At 51.2% G+C, this 20,468-nt stretch overlaps 2 protein-coding genes across 2 annotated transcripts; one reads left to right on the forward strand and one right to left on the reverse strand.

The window, feature by feature from the left end:
* Window positions 1-1,840: 1,840 nt before the first annotated feature.
* Window positions 1,841-9,609, reverse strand: LOC100907874 (protein tyrosine phosphatase domain-containing protein 1). The gene is made up of 13 exons (XM_029113227.1): window positions 9,572-9,609; window positions 7,071-7,217; window positions 6,637-6,833; window positions 5,757-5,917; window positions 5,174-5,322; window positions 4,644-4,730; window positions 4,426-4,534; window positions 3,805-3,940; window positions 3,551-3,670; window positions 2,898-3,359; window positions 2,629-2,795; window positions 2,312-2,454; window positions 1,841-2,173 (listed from the first exon to the last, which is right to left on the reverse strand). Exons 1-13 carry the CDS (start codon window positions 9,607-9,609, stop codon window positions 1,954-1,956), a joined length of 2,136 nt encoding a protein of 711 aa, XP_028969060.1. The 3' UTR covers window positions 1,841-1,953.
* Window positions 9,610-14,162: 4,553 nt separating this feature from the next.
* Window positions 14,163-18,781, forward strand: LOC100908013 (manganese-transporting ATPase 13A1). The gene is given in 11 exon segments (XM_029113230.1): window positions 14,163-14,243; window positions 14,343-14,441; window positions 14,643-14,705; window positions 14,812-14,922; window positions 15,025-15,118; window positions 15,229-15,353; window positions 15,482-17,521; window positions 17,524-17,781; window positions 17,945-18,231; window positions 18,380-18,506; window positions 18,641-18,781. Coding segments are annotated over 11 exon segments (3,414 nt in total). The 5' UTR covers window positions 14,163-14,174.
* Window positions 18,782-20,468: the final 1,687 nt, after the last annotated feature.

The following is a 20,468-nucleotide window of genomic DNA, read 5'->3' on the forward strand; positions in this document are numbered from 1 at the left end:
AATGGAACTGGTCTCTGAACTCGCTGCTCGGTCCTCGTCGCGGCCTCGAACAACTACATACATGAACAACGGCATTGGGAAAGCATGCAAGACATACCTACATATACACGGACACGATACAAGGAAACAGACGCGGTGGGCTGAGAAAAATATAAATATACAGAATTCATATCGACCGATGATGATCACCATGACAAAAATGGATACAATACGAATGATAGATAGATCGATGACGATGATACATACCAACCCCGAAAATAACTAATGATGATGATGATGATGATGATATTGATGATTGAGATGATGGGAACGATTATGATTGTATTCTACAGTAGTGAGTTACGATCCGTAACAGATCAACAAACAAAGTAAGAAATCATTACTTCAAATAAAACAAAATGATTCCATTTTGCCACATTTACTCGTTTTCTAACTCCTGGCTATTCTTGACTCGAATTCTCTAATCGCAGAGAGCGGTAGACCACTTGCTCTTCCGCTTTCGGAATTAGAAGGCCTATGTAGGAATTCTTCAGGAGATCTCCTCCGTCCTCGTCCCTCACGGTGCATGTAGGATAGGCACATCTTCTCTAGTGTTGGGGGGTCAGTGACCAGACCGCAGCGGACCGCGAGCCACGAGTTTTGATTCTCTCTGCTGAGCTGAGTGACTCAGCCCGATTTCAAGGTCTCGGCCATCGCCGACAAGGTATCGATTGTCTGGTCGGATTCCACGGAGCAGACGCACCCGGGAGGGGATAACGCGTGGAGCTCAGAGGAATATTCTCGTCGATAGCTCCCACGCGGAACCCTCTCGGGAAACCTGTCAGGAACCCTGACGCAGACCCTCACGGTAATCCCCCCTCTCCCCTCTGAACATAGCCGTCGGTGGAAATCTACCTCCGGAACGGAGTCCTGAAGATGAATTCACGTCTTACGCGTGGAATGCCAGCCACGCAGAACTCTGAACGATCTCGTTGGTCTGCCGCAGAATCGAGGGATAATACATTGCTGGATATCAGTCTCCCATGAGGTTGAACTGTTCTATCAGGGACTATCGAGGTGAGGGAGATGACGCGATCGAGAAGCTTGTCGAAGTCATCGGCTCGTCTCCCAGGTAAGATCCTCCACAAAATCTGCCGCAGTGTTTCACGGATACGCCCGACATTCAATGATGCGATCTCTGAGCCGGGATTCAGCAGTGGGAGCTTCAAGGGGCCTGGGCTGAGAAAATCGGCCAGCAAGTCAAATTTCGACAATTTATTTCTCTACTTTACAATACATACATTCACAGCCTTCCTCAAACGATACGCCCCCCTCCGGATTCTGTCCTGCTCTTATGTCCCGTATGGCATAGCGTATCTCGAGGAAAAACATTCCACGAGCACCGCTCGTTGCATCCGGTACATATCCGCTCACCATATATACTGGACGACCAATTTGGAATCAATGCCGGAGATCCGCGAGAACGTTCCTTTCATCCGCACGATTTCTTTCATGAACAATGTTCCAAATCATCTCTGGGGCCTCCGGGCAGGAGCCTTGCCGAACAAGGTTCAAACTAATTTAAATGCGGCCTCACGAGGCGGTGCACTCCGCCTTATCGCATTCTACCCCAAAATTTACAAGAATCGATAATGACCTCGAAGTTATTCGCGGATAAAAACTGTACACGGAAGATTCGCGCGGACACCTTGACTTTCGAGATGTCAATCGGAAGGATAGTACCTCCCGAAGGGTACCACCAATAAATCGAGGCCTGTGCGAGGAATTCGTTCCGGAGCTTAATCGACCAATTTTTCTCTATCATCGACTGGGGTTCCGATGAACTCGAATGTCGAGAGCAAGCTCCGCTCCGGTCTGAGGTGTCCGAAGTGAGACCCGAGTACGATGCTCCGTCTGCCGGATACCTCCCTTTCCCTGACGGGAATCACAGCATCATCGTGGTAATGCAGAAATTCATCGCGCAATCGCCAAGGCTACAATGTTTACTGCTTTCGCGGATATCCGTTGTGGCTTCACGGAGGCCGCCGTGTTGTTGTTGAGCGATGAGTGATCCGAGGAGTCGGGTGACGAGGGCGACTCCCATTGTGCCCCCAATGTTATATCTGAGAGGTTGTTGATGAAGTTCACGAGCTCTTTCGCAGTTCCCTCTCTCATCTTCGGCCACTTGACATTTCTGAAAAGAAGACAGCCATCGTCACCATGATACAGCCCCACTCCGCGTCGAGAGGGTGGTGGGCGCGGCATCACAATGATCTCGCGTTTCGGCGCGACACGTGGCGAAACTCAATGACGTCAAGATCGCAAAACTCACTTCGGCATCAATGAGCCTTTGCACGACATTTTCTGATGGGTCAAGGCGGAGCATAGTCTCTGTACGAGACAGATTCGAAGGTCGCAGTCGACATCGAGCTTGTTGATAAATCTTACCAAATATTCGATCGTCATCCGAGCTCCCTGAAGTCGGAAAGAGGAATCAGATAGAAGTCTTGGGAGTCTATGGTGAGCTCTCGACAACGGGTGTCCGTGATTTTCTCCTGATAGGAGGTGGATCTCGAGACTCGGTTGAGGAACCAACCGGGCTCGGAAAAATTCTCAGACCGCATGGAGAGCTTGCGGTCTCTCGCTCACCTTCGGGAGTCCCGGTAGCACGGCTGTCGGCTGATTGGGTTTGAGAACAATTTGAGCCAATTCTCTCGCCGTCAGAACCGGTTCGCTAAAACTGTTTTCAAGGAAACCCCATAGCAACGCGGACACCACACAAGGATTAGGCTCGTTCCGGAGTCGTTCCCAAGCACCTAGGAAAGAAAAGCGTGCGTCTGCTCCTCATTCCGAAGCGCTGATTTGTTTTCATCCCGAAGACCTCAACGTGGCTGAGATTTTGACGGAAAATCGCATACCTGGGTTCTCGTTGAGGGCCTTTTTGTACTTTTGCACGAATAACCAGAAAGAAGGCTGTAGGTCTTTATGCTGGAAGAGCATGCACTTGGCAACCACATTAGCGCTCATTCGACTCCGCGTAGCTTGCGAATGATGGCCGTTTTGTTCGTTTCTCGTATGTTGGTTCTCAAAAATACGCATTTCGTCGGACGAAGAGTCTTCAAGGCCATTATCTCGGTGGTCTGAGAGATTACCGTTAGCCTGAAGTAGATTCAATGAGCGTCCCATCGGTTCATTATCTCCGGACGGCGATGGAGAAACTTTGTTGTGCTTGTTCGAGAAGGGCAAGTGCAAACAGGATGAACTTGTCAGGCGTCCGCAGCCCGCTGGTGTTGCATGCTCTACTTCACGTACCGCCTTCGTGGACATCAGCTGCTGATAAATTACATTCTTCTCGAGCTGGCTCTGTTGGTCGTCGCTCGGATGTGCGTCTGAGGTTCGTCAAGAGAATAATTTTAGAAGAATTATCATCGATCGATCGATGAGAGCCACCCGCATTGTATCGGCACGTGCTTGTTTCGGACACGGCGGAGTTCCAAGAGCTACTCGATTCTAGAGTAATCCGCCTGAGAAGCAGCGGGGGAATTGAGTTGTTTCTCACCGATCGGGAATTCTTCAACGTCGCCTTCGCTCACGTCGGAGTCGCCTTCGTCATCTCCATCCGAAGAGTCCAAGTTGGAGTACAATCCCGCTGATTCGAGGAGACCTTTGAGGCCGGACACCATCAAGTCATCTGGCAGAACATCGACGAATTACGGACCAATCGGGACGCCGTCATCCAATGCAGCCTTCGTAGAGTCTACAAGCATCGCGTGTCCGGGGCTCTAGTCGTAAATCATCGCTTCCGGTCGAGGTCAATTAATCTACCTTCGTTTAATTGTTGTTGACTCGCAGCCGATGACGGCGCCGGTGTCGACGGCGAGGGCGTGGTCGCTGGTTTCCAAACGGTCGGGTCGTAGGTGTTACCAATAAAATCGTTGTAGAACGCCGTGAGCTCGCCGAGCTGAAAATTTTTCATTAGGCATCAATCATCGATTCTGGCCGCTTCGGGCTGCCTCCGAATAATTACGAAACCTTTGCGTACAGATAGAGTATGCTCGGGAGGCCGAGCTGGAGGCAACTCTGTTGATGACGTGTTCTATAGAACCATACGACGAGCTACAACTTTCCGATACGGTCTCAAATGATTCAGCTTATCGATCGGCGGAACTCAAGACTCAACAGCCGGAACGTCTCTTGACGGAACTCAAGACTCAACAGCCGGAACGTCTCTTGACGGAACTCGCGAATGCGCGGTCCGTAACGAATCGGAAGACTCTATATCCTGTCGTGGATATTCACACGCATCGCGTCCTCATTCCGGCATTTCGTCCCCTACGAGAAGACCGAGCGGGGCGTTGCTTCCGGTCACGATCTTATTCTATAATTATCTCGGAACTCCGGGAAAGCGATTCCCCGTAGGAACTCTAGGGAATTTCATCAACCCACCTCGATATTTTCGCTGTCATCCGAAGAAGCGGATATGGAATGGGATTGCAGCGGGGTCGCAAGCTGAAGTAAACGCTCGCAGCAATGGTATACCAATCTCGGTATGTACCTGCGCGAGACAGAGAATTCTCCATGAAATATCTGATTGAGCATCGCAGCCTCCCCACAGCTGACCACCCGAGCAGCGGTTCCATTCCGAATGATTGAAGTGCACCTACCGCAGATGCCTCTGTTCCAATCCATGTAGGACCTTGTTTTGGTCCTCCAGGCACTGCCACAGTGTATACGGCTTCTTCTTTTTGTCTCTGAAACGCGGTGACGAAATCCGGTTATTTCCCCGAGCTGGCATCATTTTCTGGAACCCGCAGGAGGCTCTCAATGGAGAACGCGCCCTGTTTCCGAATGTATTCGGATGGCAATGCAGGGCGGGTCTTCGAGCGCACTTCCCCCGAGTTCTTCGAGACGGTCTCGTAGACGGTTTGGTCGATATTGACGGTGTTTCGCTCGTCCGTTGACTCGGCGAAGGCCCATCGCAGCCTTCGAGCGGAGTCCGGGGTGGTCAATAAACACGATTTGAGGCTTTTCGGCGTCTCGTGCATTATGCGATATCCAATCGACTATCCGTGAGGCTCGAAACCGGCTGCAAACACCCGCGAGCCTCATCCGAGTTTCCCGGAGATTGTGAGTCATTGGTGTCCTTCTACCCATCAGATATCTCTCGTCAACGAACTCGTTAGGTAGCACTCACATTTGTCTTGGGAAGACCACGAAGAGAGGAAGCGCGTATTGAGCGAATTCTTGAACGCATAGGATTTGATCCGACGTCTGAATCGAGCCAGGTCGTTTGAGACGGACGTATCGAATTGCGTCATTCGCTCGGCACCGTAACCAGTATATCTGAAACGGGGGAAGTTTAGCGAACTCTCCCCAATAATCCTTCAGTGCTCGACGGAGTTGGGGAATTATCTCGAGAGACGAAGCTATCCCGAAGCCCACCAGTCGTCGTTTCCATCCTGGCTCAACTCCGAGCTGGAGATCGAGCGAGTATAGCACGGAATCAGCGAAGCTCAAACTCAAATTACGAACTCAGGATAGTTGTTCAATACTATCGATTTTGAAGATGTTCATCTCGAGGTCAGCGAGCGAGTCCACGAGCGATCGACTTCACTCGGAGCAGCGACCGTACGGCGAGAACATTCTGGGCTCCGCAACCGTGAAACCGACAAGCGATCCAGGAGCCTTCCCCCAATGCAGTCATGAAACGTTAGGCCCCCGCGGTGCGTGTCTCCAGAGACGAGCTAGCATTTTTCCAGGGGCAGAAAAACCCTCACCAGATAACAGGCGATCAGCACGCCGGTTCTTCCAAGCCCAGCATGGCAATGGACCGCAATTTTTCCCTGTCTCAAGCTGAAGGCCATAACCTTCACGATATCGAGGATGGTCCACTTTGGAAGCGTTCCGTAATCTTTCCAGGCGAAGTTATAGAAGTAAACTGCAACAAAAAAAAGGCGTATTTTTTTCAAAAGGCGGATTTGTCTCTTTCGGAAGTCCAAACGTTCCCCATTCGGCTCTCAGACTCTCCCCAAAGCCAATTCGGCGATGCTGAATCGATCAGACTCAACAAGAACGAGTCTTTCTACCCTTCTTGCGGTGCCAGTTTCCGAGCATAAGGGGACCCCACGAAAACTTAACGTGTAGTCGATTACTGAGTCCAGACTCTGATGCTGACTCGACGGTAAATCTGTTTGTGTCTGGAATTCTCGGGAAGCAGCGGAAAGCCGTCGACATCGCGCGGGACTCGATGAATTTCTCAGAAAATTCTCGAGGATCGATATAAGGTCACAGGGTGCTTCTTCAAGCACGACATACCCGACTCGCAGGCTAGGCTGGCCTCGGCTAGTCAGATTCGAATGTAGAACGCTCGCGCTCCTAATGGAAATGCAAGCGATCCCGTGACGAAATCTATCAGAAAATACCGAGCCAGAATCACCCTGTTTTAACAGCGGGAAACTCGATCCTCGGAGGCGCCTGTGTCGGAACGATCTTCCGAATTGATCGGTATCGACCCGGGTCTTTGATCCCATTGCTCTACTCCCGGACTGATACACTCTCTGACCGACGCAGAAAAATTTGATTCCCCGCGGGCTCATGGCCAGACAATTCCAGTGCAAAGCCCAAGTTTTCGATGCGCAAAAAACGTAAGCACCGTACCTTGATTTTCCATTAGCTGCAATGGTTTGTACGAAAACCCCTCGGGCTCGAGAGGCGGTCCACACGATGCGTGTTCCCCGGGCGTTTGCAAGTTGAACACGGCCATGATTCCACTGTCTTTAAATTGGCCGATAATATCGTAGCGGGAAATAAGCTTTGTGGTCGGTCGGGACATAGCCAGAATATCATCTGTGACCCTGTGAGGATCGAAGGAGATCATGTGAAAGCTGTGGACCCGTAAAGGTATTTGAGAGCTGTAGAATCGTTAGCGATTATATGACAACCTGCGGAGCGGCCCGAGTCCTCGATCGTTCCTGGGGACGTTGTTGACCGATCGAGATACCACGATAGGCGATTGGCCCAACTTAAAGCCTGAAAACTTCCTGTCCAGCGAATAAGCTCAGACTCGCGATCGAAGATCGATGATCACTCACCAATGCGAGAAAAGGCCTCTGATTGCGGCTTGCTGCTCGGGCCACGCGAAGCCCCCACAATATTTGCATCCTTTGCCTCCGCAGAAAACTTGACATTGGAGATCAGATGACGTCGTTTTCCGGAGCCGCTCCGAAATTGCATGGTAACTGCAGAGAGAGCGAGGCCTGAGAAGTCGAAGAAGACACCGTTCTCCCTGGAGCAAGGATTTCCTCGGGAACACAATCGATGAGCTAACGCACAGCTTCAGAATCCCCAAGATCGAGCTACTTCAGCTGAAGAGGGAGGGATTCCGAGTGTCAGGGAGTCAAAACTTTAGAAAATCCGCGGGTCCCTCTTGTTTTAGATCTGCGCTTCATTCCTGAATGAATTCCAATCCGGAGAACGAGATGGCATCGGTTGCAGCCGGCCGTGACGGTCAGGCTCCCGGATAAACGGCTAATCTTGCCTAATATGACCTAATATGACCGTGATTTCTCCCCATGAGAGAGACTTCACGGTGGATTTCCACGAAAAAACGCTCCCCCGACAGGATCACAGTCGCTACGTCGGAGAGCAAACATCGAAGACCACGAGAAAAAAATGTGCGACGGATAGTTACTCGTTCGCCCGGCTCGATGAGAACTATATGGGGACCAGCGAACGTTTCGCGGCGGTCGATACCTTTCGAAATTCGATGAGCCTTGTCCTACGCGACTCAATTGATTCATCGAACGCTATAGAAGAGAATCCAAAGGAACAACGGGTGAACGAGTACGGGCCGGTTGACAACAAAGACGTCTCTGACCAAGTTCGCCGCATCTCACCGCTGCCCAACTTGCTCAATCTAGCGATAGCCTGCTTGCATACCAAGTCATCAACTTGCGTGCCTGTGTGCCTCGGTCACGTACTCCAGCCTACCGCTACCCCAGAGCTCGACGCAAAGACTTCAAGGTGTGGATTCCAATGGCTACATATGTATTGTAGTGTTATGCAGAGCTCACAGAGCAGGCGCCAACGGCTTTCGGAGACGAGCCTTCCTCAATCACTGAGCGCTCTTTACTACATGAAGTTGGGAAAATCGCTTCAAGAAAATAAGATACCGTATACTTCGGCCGTTGATGGTCTGATTATGACCGTCGTCACGCTTCGATTATTCTTCGCGGTCAACAATATGCTCGTACGCCGGTCAAGCCCGTATGCTCTCGCGATATGAGCACTCCATAAGGTTTAGCGGCCGCGGATTTCGGGTGCGGTTTTGCGCCAGCTCCATCATGAGACAAAAAAGCAATCTCCAGCCACAAATACGCCTTGGATGTTCATACCGGGCTTTGAGTATCAAGGCAGGCACGGACGGGTCTATTTCTCTTCCTCCCTTCGTCATGGAAATCCTGGGCAGTCGGAGTCTGCGAGGGTAACTCTTGAACGTCCCGACTCCTTCAGGACGGCCAAGGACCTGATTTTCTTTCCGGATAACCAGCAAATTTCATGAACTGAACGTCTCCACACTAAGCATCCTCGTCATTAGGACTCTGGGAGAAAGCGAATGTCCCCGAAGCTTTCGGTGGATTTTTCGAGATGCAGTAGCGACCTTGGGAAATTCAATTGCCTAAGGAAGCGAGAGTTCGGATCACTGATTCGGAGTTCCCGAAAGGCTCCTCCATCGCGAAAGCTCCATGGAAATGGGAAGCGGAAGGCTGTGACAATCACTCTTGAGGAGCTCTCTTCCGGGTTGACATCGGAGCTACGCGGGAGGGTCTTAAGCATTCGACCGGAGATTCCTCATGCCTCAAATATATCGGCACCGAGGCTCCGATACGCTCTATCCACCGTGTCGGAGATGCAGGCATCTTTCTGTGACGGCAGCTTTTCGTACCCTCGGTATCCCAGACTTCCGGCTCTCGTCGCCGCAGATCTTAATAAATCGTAAGACATTCCGAACCTCAAGCTCATACTTGTTGCAGACACCGGTTGCGAGCATCTCGTACCGACACTCCCCATCAGGCTCTGGTCCCTCGTTAATGTTACCACATTGCCGGAACATGCATATATCGGACGTGCATTCACACGGGGGATAGACGAGTTGGAACGGCAGGTTTCCCGGATCTCCGTGTCGATGCCTTTCTGAAACTCTCTCTCTCTGCTCCTCCGAGGTTTCTTAATGTATCCTCTCCGACTGCTCCGACCACAAATTTAGGGGATTCGAAACGTCTCCGGTTCCCGCTCCCAGTCCTTCACCGGTCATTTCAAACGATTGTTGCGCGTCGATGACTTGTCAGAGCTCTAAGACTGGAATGACTCACTTGGCTAGAAAGGCCCGAATCTAGTTACACCACATAATCAGCGAGGTCTCGAAAACCCTGGCCTCAGCGGAAGGATCGAAGACGCCACGGATGCAACATATCCTTAGGAAACCACATTTGCCACCGGCACGGAGAAGCAGTAGTCACTTCCACGAAGGAAACCTAGGGCATTCCCAAATGATGTGAGCTGCCCATCGAGGTTGAGTGGGGAAATATTTTACCTTGGCGAAGGAGGCTCATCGGCCATGCTGCTAACCATGGTGCTTCAAGCCCCTCATCACGGCAAATCTCTGTCTGAAGGCGATTGCATGGCGGACTCAGGAGTCTGAATGAGCGAGGGTACTCTCACGGCGTTTCCATAGGAATCGCAATGCATTTGAGGGCAGCGACGTTTGAAAGGAAGGGTATCGCTCCACCGCGGGGCGTGGATGAGCTTTGAACGTCTCCGAATCGACAACCACCGCTCGTACCGGGCGAGCGTCAAAACTTGCGTGCGATAATATGAAAATTCATTCCCGAAAAGATAATTCATGGGCCTAAATCTCTTTATACATAAAATAGGCGATGAGGATTTGTCCGCTGCTATTAGGTCCCGAGTAGACGAAGGAATTTCGAGCTAGAGCTACAGAACTGGAACGGCATCGGAGTCGGTCGCCGCCCAGAGGTCGAAAAAGTCCGAATCCCGCGATTATTATTCACGCGAGCCGCGAGAAGCGAAAGTTTGTGTTTCGTTCCCTTGGAGTACATCGTAATTGGAGCAATTATGTGCATTTTGAGTTCCACTCCTGGGGCAACCTCTACGCGTGACTGAAATATATCGAAAGAGAATGAGGTTCTACCTGCTGGCTTGGATTAGCCCCCCTCTGCTTACGATCATCGACTGCGAGACATCACAGCCCTCGGTCTCTACTGACAGACGTGTCGACGAATGCCCTTTCCGGAATCATTTGGATGGATTTTTTTCGCGATGATGAGATTAGCGGAGCGAAAACGAAGCCCCGTCTGTGTCCCGGATCATCAGAATGCTCCAGAACGGCTCCAGAAATAGCTATCGGCGGCAGTGAGCGATGAAATGGTTATTGGATTGGTACATCGGGAATTATTGAACAAAGCCCCGCGAGGATGACACAGTTCGCGCTCACCAAATCGGGGATACTCAGTGGTGAGACGGAAGTCTAGAGCACGTGATCCGACGATTCGATGGTCGTTATCCGCTGATCAATTTTGATTGGGCCTTCGATAGCTGTGAAAACCTTCCTCCAGCCGCTCTCCGCATGATCGGTGGTCAAGTCCCCCTGAAACTTTTTTTTCTCGTACAAAGTCGATTATTCTCGGGCCTTGAACAGGGGTCCATGCGGAAGTTCTCTAGCGGTGTCACGTTGCTTCCGCCTCTAATCCGGAACCGAAAGTCGGCCAGGCGCCAGTAGTACGCGCCATGCCGTCCCTCTTCGAGGCTCTTTCAGGCCACGCGGAATCCCCTCTGCATCGCCGTTCATCAGCATGTTCCACCGTGAGCCGTTTTTGATCGCTTGTCCGGGAAGGTTTTCGTCAGCCGTTTCGCGCTGCTCGTTATTTATCCAAGGGAATAAAAATGGAAACGTGACATGCCACAATTCGACGCTCCGTGTAATTTCCATCCACGACCGTATGTATACGAAGCAAACGGATCTTCGTGGACACGCAGACTTCAGTCTTCTGGAACGCTCGGATCATAGATCACGTAATAGTTGTCCGGGGGCAGAGTCTGTGCCCTCGAGCTCTTCCTGACGGAGAAAACTGAGGGTCACCGGTACACGGATAGAGGTCTGATTCAGATAACGCTCGTGAGGGCCACACTCGCTCTCGACAAGGTCGAGGGCGCCCAACCAACAAAGCATTTATGTAACGAGTCGACCCCAGCATCCACGCCGGTCGCTCGCATGCTGTGGTTGAGCGATTTAGGAATGGAATACTGAATCACCTCGTTGCCGCGTCTCCGGTTAACTCCTAGAGGGTATTTCGCGAGGTGAAAATTCAAGCGAATTTCATGCTCGAGGTTTATTAAAGCCGTAACGTTGGATAGCGTTCTGTAAATATTAAGCAATGATAATATAATTGATCATCTGACTGCATGTTCTTGTGTGTTCGAATATGCATTTGGGTTTCTGATCGTCGTTGTGGTGCTGACCGTGGCTACAGGGTGAGTCGAAAACTGAAGTTCGCGGAAGTAGTGGCGCGATTTTCCGAGATGCTCTTCGGGAGGCGGCAGCGGCCCCGAATCCTCGCACTTGCGTTGTCCCGGTTGGTCTTCGGTTCGTGCGAGTCAGTTACGATAATGATGGGATATTGTTCTGTCCTTGAGTCATTACCTCGGTCTCCAAGCGGGCGTCGCGACCATTGAGCAGACCCATTCCGGCTCGGAGCGCGCTCTTCGCTCGTCGATGGAGCAGGCGGGTTCCAGTTCTGCTATAGTCGCAATGATCTCTCAGGCTTCGACCTCAGCAGATAGCAGAGCGAACAGATTCTCCCACGGCTTACGCAGTTTTTCGAATTGCTCCTCGATTATTATTATCAGACACAGCGCCCGCTAACGACTCCTACTTCGAACCTCAACTGAGGAATTGCGTCGACGGTTATCGTAGAGGCCCGTCCAGCCTGCAGGTTGCCCACAGCGCCACAGTTCCCGGCCTCAGCGTGGACAACTTCCGCTTTCGGCGCGCACGTAGCGGGGGCAGCCAGGAAGTTTCGCATTCGTGGCCTGCTCACAATGATCGATGCTGTGAGTCCTACCCTACGGACCTTGATCATGATCTCAGATTTGATCTCGCGCCCGAGATGCTCTTCACGCAATCGAGGGCTGAGAAGCTCCGCTGTCGCGTTCACTCAGCGCGGCTGTATCCGAGATGCCCCGACATGCTGCCATGTGTACTCGCATGAGCCTCCCTCTCTGCAGAACTGGCCAGCCGATTTCTCCCTTCAGAGCTGTTCTGCGTGAGCAGATGTCGCGCGTCACATTGAAGAGAGCTCGATTTCGATACTGTGTGGCGGTCGATGCCATCCACGCCGAGCAAAAGTCGTCGATGCAATTTTGAGACATATCATCTCTGGCAGGAGATCATTCTCTTATCTTAAAATGCAGTCGGGCAGGACCTGCCAATGATCGCGACGGCACGCCGCTTGACCCGGCTGCTAGGGTTAATAAATAAAGTTGCGTTTATTTGACAGCCATCAGATATTCAGAGACTGTTTCCGCTTGGAGGTCTGAAATCCGCATCCCGAAGATCGGATCGAGCATCGGAATATTTTCTCATCTTGTCTCCCTTATTCATCTGGTATTTTTGTCGGGAATGAGGGGCAGACAATGAACACTAGCTGAAATGCAGATCGCAGATGCTCAAATACATTCTCGCGCATGGTGTCTCGTGGATACTCGCCTAGTTCTGGGAGCCAAGCGGGATCAGGAGAGCTTCACAGCGATTCACCATCGAGCTCGCTCAGACCGCGAATATGTATCATCATGCCGGAGAAAGGAAGCAATACAAAATAAAACAGAGCGAGCTCAAGGTGCATCTCATCAAGGTTGGAAAGCATTTCCGTCATCCGGTGAATCCTGCCTCTCAGCAAAGAAGATCTTCTAACCTATCGAGCCTTGGGCTTCGGCTCTCCGTGTTTATCATGTTCATCCATGTTTTGAGCGATACGCCGCAAATAAATGGAGCACCACAATTTCCCCATAGGATCCGACTCAATCAGGTTCCATTCTATGACATAGAGCAGTAGTCCATCGAAAACATTGCACTCTCTCACGGATTCTCCGGGTGCACAGCGTCTTTGTACAATGAGCGGTCAGACTCATCCCAGCGAAACGGAATAGCCAACGAAGGTGGAGACGTATAATTTTACGTGGATTCTAAGATCGGTGAGCTCGCATCCTCAGTGTCTGATTGCGCGGGTCGATGTTGCTCCCTGATGGCGTAATGATATCGCTCCGCGCGCGAAATCGCACACACCGAGTCATTCGATCGAGATCCTGGTTTTACGAGAAGTTCGCTCTCCTCAGATTCATACGAGGCTACGTGGGACATCACCCTTGCCCATAATGGGCTCGATATCTTCGTTCAGGGAAATTTCGCGGCGAGGCGCGGATCTCGATGCCAGTGTGGAATGTTTTGATGTCGGACGACCGCGTTGCTCCTGAGCTACGGAACGACACATCATTCGAAACAAAAGCCGGAAGGTGAGGATTCGGAAAGCAACCTGAGAGTTTTACTCCCCGCTTAGCAGATAATAGTGAACAGTGCTGACAATCGTTATACGCGGGAAAATCTTTCGCTTTGCTATGTGCCACTGAGAAACTGGTGTGCCTGTTCTGAAAGGGACACTACAGCGGATAAGTCCAGGTTCGATATTCTTCATGTGACTAGGCTCCTCCTTTCCGTTCCGACTTGCAAGATCGGAATTTCCTCCAGAAATTCTTCGCTCACACGTGTACTCCCCTCCATTTCCTCTCCGAATGAGGTGCGGGATATGTAACGGTGCGAGAAAGAATCATCAAACATCGATCGTAGACTTTGATTCTCTAAGTGAGTCTCTCCTAAGTGTTCGGAATATATCGAGGATCATCAGCGGCGTGCTCGACCTCCAATATATTTCATGTCTTTCCATTCGTGTCCCGACGCTAATCGTGTCACCCAATGATATCGGCTCGGGATCAGCCGGGGAAATATTTCGGTGTCGAGGAGAGCGGCCAATACAAGAACATTGTCCGTCTCGCGAGCGCTCGAGATCCGGGAGAATGAGTCCCCAGTCTCCTACCCCTATTGAACTCTTACTTCTAACCCACAGATGCCGTTGGACGATCTCGTCACTTCGGTGGAGACATTCGTATGGCGACCTCCGCTGAAAGATGGTCGGGTAAGGTGTAATTTCTCGAAGCGCGATACTCTACCGAGATCTTCTTTTCGTTGGATTACATTGTCCCGGGATCCATTCGGTAATGGTTTTACACTCTAGGTGTGGCCTTTCGGGATCATCTATGCCGCTTGGGCGGGAATCCTCGGTCCCGGGTCCGAGTATGGTGTCCTTGCGCTACCGGCGATCATCGTTCTACAGGTGAGAGGTGGCCATCGGACGATGGAATACACCATCGACAATGTCACCTTCCGTGGAAGTACAGCATGGGATCTCACCAGAAGTATCCGCGATTGAGACTCTGAATTTCTCCAAACAGTATCGTAAAGATATCGTTATCGGAAGCGGATCTCGGCCGCCGGCCGCATAGGGTGAACTACTAAAGTTGCGTTTCAATTTCAGGCTCTCGTCTTCCTGGCAGTCCATTGGTCCGTCGATATTCGGCGAATACTGTGTTGCACAAGGGTAAGCATTGATTCCCATAAATCCTCCCTCGGGTCTGGTCGGATCTGTGAACAAAGCCGGATCCACAGCTATTGGGATATTAATATTTCTCGATTCCACCCGGAAGGTTCCAGCAGAAGAAGCCGAAACCTGTCTAGTTCGTCCAACCGAGAACAATGGCAGCGCGGAGTTCGTGAACCTCTGTAGAGACCGTCAGACTCGATATTTTATTTTCCAAGTAAGTCCTCCACCCATACGGGTACGCGGGAACTCCATTGCGTTTCTCCGAGAAGATCGTGTGTTGTGCCAGATTCAACATTGCGAGAGTCCCTTTTCGCAGAAAACTAAGTACATCCTGAAAGCAGAAACGTCGGAATTCGAGCCCCTCAGATACCCAATCGATAAACAGCTCTCAGACTACGTCAAAGCTGTCGGTGAGTCATCTTCGTTGTACAGCTCTTCAGAGCGAGGGGTAGCACTCGTGGCAGCTTTCTCGCCTCAGGAGGATATGGGTCCGTATTGAACCCTGGTAATTTTCTGACAGGCCTGGATGACGATCATGCGAACCACGGTAGGAGTCACTTTGGCATCAATCTCCTCAACATCGATGCTCCCGAATTCTGGCCTCTCTTCATTGAGAGGGCCACGGCACCATTCTTCGTCTTTCAAGTATGTCGGATTTCAGACGTTTCTCGAGTGCTCGAGACAACCTCGATGGAAGACATTTTCCCTAGATTTATTCGCGTAGGGCACGAGCAGAACTCCCTGACCTAGTTCCGAGCCTCATTTCCTTTCAGGTGTTCTGCGTCGGACTCTGGTGCTTGGACGAGTACTGGTACTATTCGTTATTCACTCTGATGATGCTGATCATGTTCGAATGCACACTGGTTCAACAAACCATGCGGAATTTATCTGAAATTCGACGTATGGCGGACTACTCATCTCCCCGGAAAATGCTCGCCTACCGGAATCGACGCTGGATCCAAATCTCTAGCCAGGAGCTCGTTCCAGGCGATTTGATATCGGTCACCCGTTCCGAGGACGCCCTGCCTTGCGACGTTCTACTCCTACGCGGAACGGCCGTTGTCGACGAATCGCTGCTCACTGGGGAATCTATACCTTTGATCAAGGAGGGACTCGATCAGACAGATAATTTTGAACGCCTACTCGACCTGCAGAGCGACACCAAGCTCCACGTTCTGTCCGGCGGGACGAAGGTCTTGCAGCATACAGGGCCGGGGAAGACTTCGGGTGGCGTGAAGCCGTCCGATAGCGGCTGCTTAGGGTACGTCCTGCGCACAGGATTCAGCACTTCACAGGGGAAACTGCTGCGAACCATCCTGTTCGGAGTGAAGAGGGTCACGGCGAACAACAAGGAAACGTTCGCCTTCATCATGTTCCTTCTCGTCTTCGCGATCGCAGCGGCCTCGTACGTCTGGACGAAAGGAGTTCAAGATCCGACCCGTAGCCGTTACAAGTTGATGTTGGAGTGCACCCTCATTCTAACGTCGGTGGTCCCGCCAGAGCTACCGATCGAGCTGTCTCTCGCTGTGAATTCCTCCCTGTTAGCTCTGGCGCGACTCGGGATCTTCTGCACAGAAGCGTTCAGGATACCGTTCGCCGGGAAGGTGAATATCTGCTGCTTCGATAAAACGGGAACCCTAACGTCCGACAAACTGCAAATCGACGGTGTTGCTCAAATCGGCGGGGACGTCGTACCCGCCAAAGACTCGTCGATCGAGACGCTACGGGTCATGGCGTCCTGCCATTCGCTCGTCCAGACGGATGCGGGACTAGTGGGGGATCCGCTGGAGAAGGCTACTCTCAGTTCGATCGAGTGGTCCGTGACGAAAAACGATGCCTGCACTCCCAACCGAGGGAAACAATTCGGAATGAAAATCCACCGCAGGTTCCACTTCAGCTCTGCGCTCGGCCGAATGTCTGTCATCACGTCTAGTCTCAAGCCCGTCATCGAGGTCGAGTACATCAGCACCGTGAAAGGCGCACCCGAGGTCTTGCGGTCGATGCTGAAGGAAGTACCCGACGGGTATGATGAAACCCACAGAGAACTTTCTTTTAACGGAGCCAGAGTTCTCGCATTGGCTTATAAAGAGCTCGGGGTTCTGGATAGCGCAAGGCTCCGGGAACTAACACGTGACGACGTGGAATCCCAGCTGATATTCTGTGGGTTCCTGGTCGTTAGCTGTCCGATCAAAAAAGACTCTCTGCAGGCCATTCGTCAGATCAAGCACTCGTCTCACCACGTGACAATCATCACTGGGGACGCGCCTCTCACCGCGTGTCATATAGCTAGGGAACTCGGTTTCGTGTCGAAACCGTGCCTCGTATTGGACCCGGTCGAGAAAAAGTGGACCGGTCATAACGCACCGAGCGTCGCTTTCGGGGAAATTCTACCCCTTGATCACGATTACTGCGTCACTGGAGACGGTCTCCAGATTTTCGAAGCCGTCTGCGGGGTTAAAGCCCTCGCGCACGTCAGGGTGTTCGCCAGGGTTCAGCCCAAGCAGAAAGAGTTCATCATCACCCGGCTCAATTCCATAGGATTGGTAACTTCTATGACAGGGGACGGAACCAATGACATGGGAGCACTGAAACACGCTCATATTGGCGTCGCGCTGCTCTCCGACGGACCGGCAAAACCCAAACCGATAAAGCCGCGTCCTAGACCCGAGCAACTTTTGCAGAGACTCCCGCCCCACGAGAGAACTCGAGCGAGTTTAGAGCAAATGCTGAAGGTGGGTTGAACATTCCGTTGTGCCCTGAATCGGCTGAGCCGGAGAAGAATTCCGAATTCGATATTCTGAGGTGACTTTGAATCTCTCCCCCGCAGGACCTGGAGCAAGAGGAAGCCGTTGAGGTGGTGAAGCTCGGTGATGCGTCTATCGCAGCTCCTTTCACGTATAAAGGCTCCTCTGTCGAATGCCTGTGTCACATTCTCAAACAAGGACGTTGTACCCTGGTCACCACGCTGCAGATGTTCAAAATCCTCGCGTTGAACGCGTTGATTCTTGCTTATTCCCAATCGGTGCTCTACCTCGACGGAATCAAATTTTCAGACTCTCAGGCCACACTGCAGGTATGACTGGATTCGATCCAAACTTCGCGTTCCGTACCAAGTTATGGTCGATGTTATATACTTGAGTGACACGAAGGGGATTCACTAGTCCTTCATCTTGACGGACGAAATCATGAGGATTCCCTGATTTCGGTCAGAGCTCTGAACATTTTTCCTCACGCAGGGACTCCTGTTAGCGGCGTGCTTCCTTTTCATCTCAAGATCGAAGCCGCTGGAGAAACTCTCCTCGAAACGACCTCTGGCAAACATATTCAACGCGTACACGTTGTTGACAGTGATGCTGCAGTTTGCGGTGCACCTGACGACTCTCGTTTATCTGACTGGTTTATACGAAGGCCTCAAGCCGAAGGAGGTGAAGGAAGACTCCAAGTTCGAGCCGTCTCTCCTAAACTCCACCGTTTATGTTCTCTCGATAGCCTTGCAAATTTCGACGTTCGCGGTTAACTACCGGTGAGTCATGAGTCAATCAATGATAGTCCCCTGGATCCAAAGTGGACGAGGCTCGTCTCAGGAGCATTACCTCGTGCAGAGATGGAGGGGTCTGGGAAGAACGGTATCGATTACGAGTATTTCAACTCATTTTCACATCTCAATGCAGAGGTCGACCCTTCATGGAAAGTCTTTGGGAGCACAAGCCTCTAATGTACGCCTTGGTGGTTCCAAGTCTCGTTGTGATGGCGCTGGTGAACAACCTGATGCCCGATCTCTCCGCGCAGCTGGAGCTTGTAAGTTTCCGCGGGATTGACCAATTCTGCGATTCGGGATGTGATTACCGACGGGTGACTTATCTCTACCCGTGGTGATGTAGAGAACGATTGTCTAGAAATCCAATCCTTCCAATGTTCAACGCATTTTCCAGGTGGAATTCCCGCCAGATCAGGGACAATTGATCCTAGGAACTCTGATAGCGGACTTCTTGGCAGCTTTGTGCATCGACAGAGCCTTGGCCGCGGTCTTGGCCCGAGGCGATGCCATCCCCTTACCGCGATTGAAGAAATGATCAGATATCAGTTTATCCACGACGGAGGTCCAAGAAAATTCTCCGCCCGCGCTACAGAAAACATCATGGAGAGAGAGCAGCGGAGACCTAGAATATGGTAGAGGACATTCTTTCCTCGTCGACTGCTCGATTCCGGGGCGCTCGACTGCGAGAGCGTCGTATTTGTGATAGATGGATCCAAGACGAGCAGTATGAAGATGCGCTGATCGCGTATTTTCGGGAATAGCTCCGGCGGAATCTCGGTTAAGCTCCCGTCGCGGACTCGCTCGGGAACTTTCCGACGAGCAATTAACGGAGCGAGTATTCGGAACCGTGTTTTAAAGTGTCTCGCCCAACCACAAACTAGATCAAGGATGTATTATATTCGAAAGCCTTTTTGGTATCCTCATAGTCTATGGTGAATGATGTGCATCGGAACAAGGGCAAACTCTGAAGAAGCTCGAGTCTTCATGGGGGTGTCCGCAAGGGACTCATTGGAGGCAGTGCCGTATGGATTTGCCTGATGTTCAATTAGGTTACATAAGCTAATATACGGATACTTGATTGGATGATTGACGGAATGGACGTCGGGGACAGCATGCCGAGCATTTTGTATCGCGCTGCTGTCCACGGGAATCGATTGGAGGATTCAGAGTACTGAGTCTCGGATGAAGTTGAATTAATATAAATCAGACGGAGATGATGATCGATCGATGCGAATATGAAGCTAATGTTTATCTTGGAAGCCGTGTGAAACCAATTGTATGGGAGATCTTCGTTCGAATAATTCAAACGTTATTTTTCCACCGAACGAGTAGAGAATAGAAACGCATTCAATGCATCATGCTGTTAGCGGCGTGAGCTTGGACGTTTAATTTATGAAGTTCATTAAAAGAAAATCTGCCCTGCATATCGCTCCGTCCTCCTTTCACATCATCGGTGAAGAGATTAAATTTTCCGGAGAAGCTTAGTCGAAGTGGCTCGCTACATCTCTCTCCGGTACCGGTTCTCCTCTTTCTCTTCCTTTTTCCTCAGTGGGACGCCAGCGTCCCTCAGTGGCACTCAGGTCAGAAGATCACGGCTGTGCCCCCTCCGAGCAAGCCGTCGAAAACCCGGATTTCTGAGTGATCTTATCCTGACTTGCATGAGAGACTCCGAAAGAAATTCTAACCGTACTCTTCACCTTCCCTTCTGCGACAGTCTTCCAAACTGATCTGTACGAGAAATGCGTCTGTTCTTGGATTTGGGGGGTTTCCCGTGTACTGGTTACGATCAATATGCATATCGAAATGTCGATCGTCACCTCATTCCTATCGAAAAGTATCAGATTACTATCCGAGCATCCTAATCCAACCAGGAGGCGCTGATCTGGTCACAACACTTGGCATTCGATCTACATGCCAAATGTTGTGACCAGATCACTTCCTACATCGCTGTTATTCTACCAATACGCATCGCTCCGTATTTTTCTGTGGTGACGTTAAATCTGAGGAAAGTATTACGGCAATGGCTGATGACGCGCAGACCTGGGATGTGGTATGACGCCAAGGACCGCGGACTCCGCGCGGCTTGCGTCGAGTGCCGTAAATGTCCACGGTTCCTCGAGACGGTTCTTCATCTGGAGTCTACAGGAGCTGCGAAGTAGCTTGAATTTCCGCTGTAGTTTTCGGCTAATTGAGGTTTTTTGTCCGCCTCACCTCTCTGAAGG

The sequence above is a fragment of the Galendromus occidentalis genome, unplaced genomic scaffold, assembly GCF_000255335.2.
Source record: "Galendromus occidentalis unplaced genomic scaffold, Mocc_1.1 scf7180000076437, whole genome shotgun sequence".
NCBI lineage: Eukaryota > Metazoa > Arthropoda > Arachnida > Mesostigmata > Phytoseiidae > Galendromus > Galendromus occidentalis.